General features: G+C 22.4%; 1 protein-coding gene across 1 annotated transcript in view; it reads left to right on the top strand.

The window, feature by feature from the left end:
- Positions 1-836: 836 nt before the first annotated feature.
- The window catches only part of LOC111621373 (sodium/potassium/calcium exchanger 3-like), a 3406-nt gene continuing 2352 nt past the window's right edge, over positions 837-1890 (top strand). Inside the window, exons 1-2 of the mRNA XM_023363482.1 lie at positions 837-1037; positions 1588-1773. Coding sequence (XP_023219250.1) covers positions 878-1037; positions 1588-1773 — 346 coding nt within the window. The 5' untranslated portion in view covers positions 837-877. The remainder of the gene's footprint in view (positions 1038-1587; positions 1774-1890) is intronic.

Raw genomic sequence — 1890 nt, 5'->3', positions numbered from 1 at the left:
AATGATAGTTTTCTTATAAATAGAATGAATTTTTTTTGCAAATGCAAAAAATTGTCTCATTATATGTAATAACTTATCTGGAAATTCATGTAAAAAGTAAATAAATCATACCTAAGTTAGGAGTAATTAGACTATGTGCTAGTTTATAACAATTATTACGTTACTTTATAGAGTTGTTAAAGAATTAATTAGTGTCTAAAATTATTCTGGTAAATTTTAATGAAATAAAACATAATTTTTTACTCTTAAAATATTGGCTTGAAATGGTAAAAATTTTTATATAAATTAAATTCTCAATTTTATTCTTATTTTATTATTTTAATTCAAAAAAATAAACGTAAAGAAACTTTTTAAATCGAAAGAAATTAAAGAACTTTAATTTCTTTAGATAGGGGACACGAATTCTTGCTAATCTAATACAAAAGAACACAATTGAAATAATAAAATTGATAAAATAAAGTTAGTCGTGCGTGAGAAGACAAAGGTAATGGTGTTGTAAGACGAAAGTCATTTTATATTATTTCTTAATAAATTTGTTTTATTAGATATAGTTTATCTCAAATAATACTGATTTATCGCTAAAAATTATTCAGTTTTTATTTTTATTTTTTAAATCAATAAAATTTTTACACAAATACTAAAAAAAACAATTACGTTTTATCAAATGACTATAGAAAATAAATACGTGCAAGTTGTGTAAATTGATATTATTTTTCAATTATTAATCTCGATAATTGTAATCAGCTAAATATATTTCTATATCATCTAATCAATGTATATGTCGAGAGTGTATCTTTGCCTTTGTTCTATGAGCAATCACGTGATTATCAGTGATTTCAAAAATTTAGATTAAGCACATTTACGACTTTTTACCTTAATGGCTGCTTTGGTGAAGGATGAAACTGGATGGTTATGGAAGCCATGTAGTAGAAAAGCTGCTATTATTTTACCAATTATTATTTTACTTGTTGCTTTAGGAGTTCATAGAATCAAGAATTATAAATATGGAACAATTCAATCGAAAACTATCGAATTAGGTAAAATTATTATAAATCTTTAAGATTATTTAAGTTAATACTAAGAATGAATTAACAATTTCGTAATTAAGTTTATGTAATTAAAGGTTAATGTTATTGTTTATTATTTGAATTAACTTAGTAATAATCTAGTAACATAATTACCTTTGTGTATTCCTATTGTTTAAACTATATTTAAAGAGAAATTTGTTAAATTAAAGTCTGCAATTATTTTCACTATGATTGTTAAATGACTTTTATTTAAGATTATATTTAACAAATAAATAAATTAAGCTAATTACACGCAGCAAAACATAAAGGTAAACAGTAAATAAAGATTTAAAGAATAAACTGAATTCGCTTAGACACATAATCAGATAATTTATCATATAAAATATTTCCATTTTCTAATTGACAATTTATCATATGCCCACACGAAAAATGGATAAAGATAAAAATTATCGTTGATTAATCAGATTAAATTTATATCAAAACAACAGTTGTATTTTTCAATAATATATTTTTTAAAATATATTTCTGAGTAACTGCAATGTTTTTAAAAAAATTACAGATAAAAGTATAATTCCTGATTGCATTCCTCCATCAATAAATGAATTTCCAAGAGACATATTTACTCAGGAAGAGCGTCAAAATGGATGGATTGTCGTACATTTTTTTATTATGGCCTATTTATGTGCCACATTGGCAATTGTATGCGATCAATATTTTGTACCTTCGCTAGAAAAGATATCCGAATGTAAGTATAAATTCTAATGATTCCAGATTATTATAAAATATAAACAAATTTATAAATATTTAAATTAATGCTTTAAAATTTTATTACGGCATCCAAATTTATATATTATTTTTTATT

Source organism: Centruroides sculpturatus, unplaced genomic scaffold, assembly GCF_000671375.1.
Source record: "Centruroides sculpturatus isolate CEXI.00-Female unplaced genomic scaffold, Cexi_2.0 scaffold129, whole genome shotgun sequence".
NCBI classification, from domain to species: Eukaryota; Metazoa; Arthropoda; class Arachnida; order Scorpiones; family Buthidae; genus Centruroides; species Centruroides sculpturatus.
Note: the sequence above shows the minus strand (reverse complement) of the source record. Positions and strands in the feature narration are given on the sequence as shown.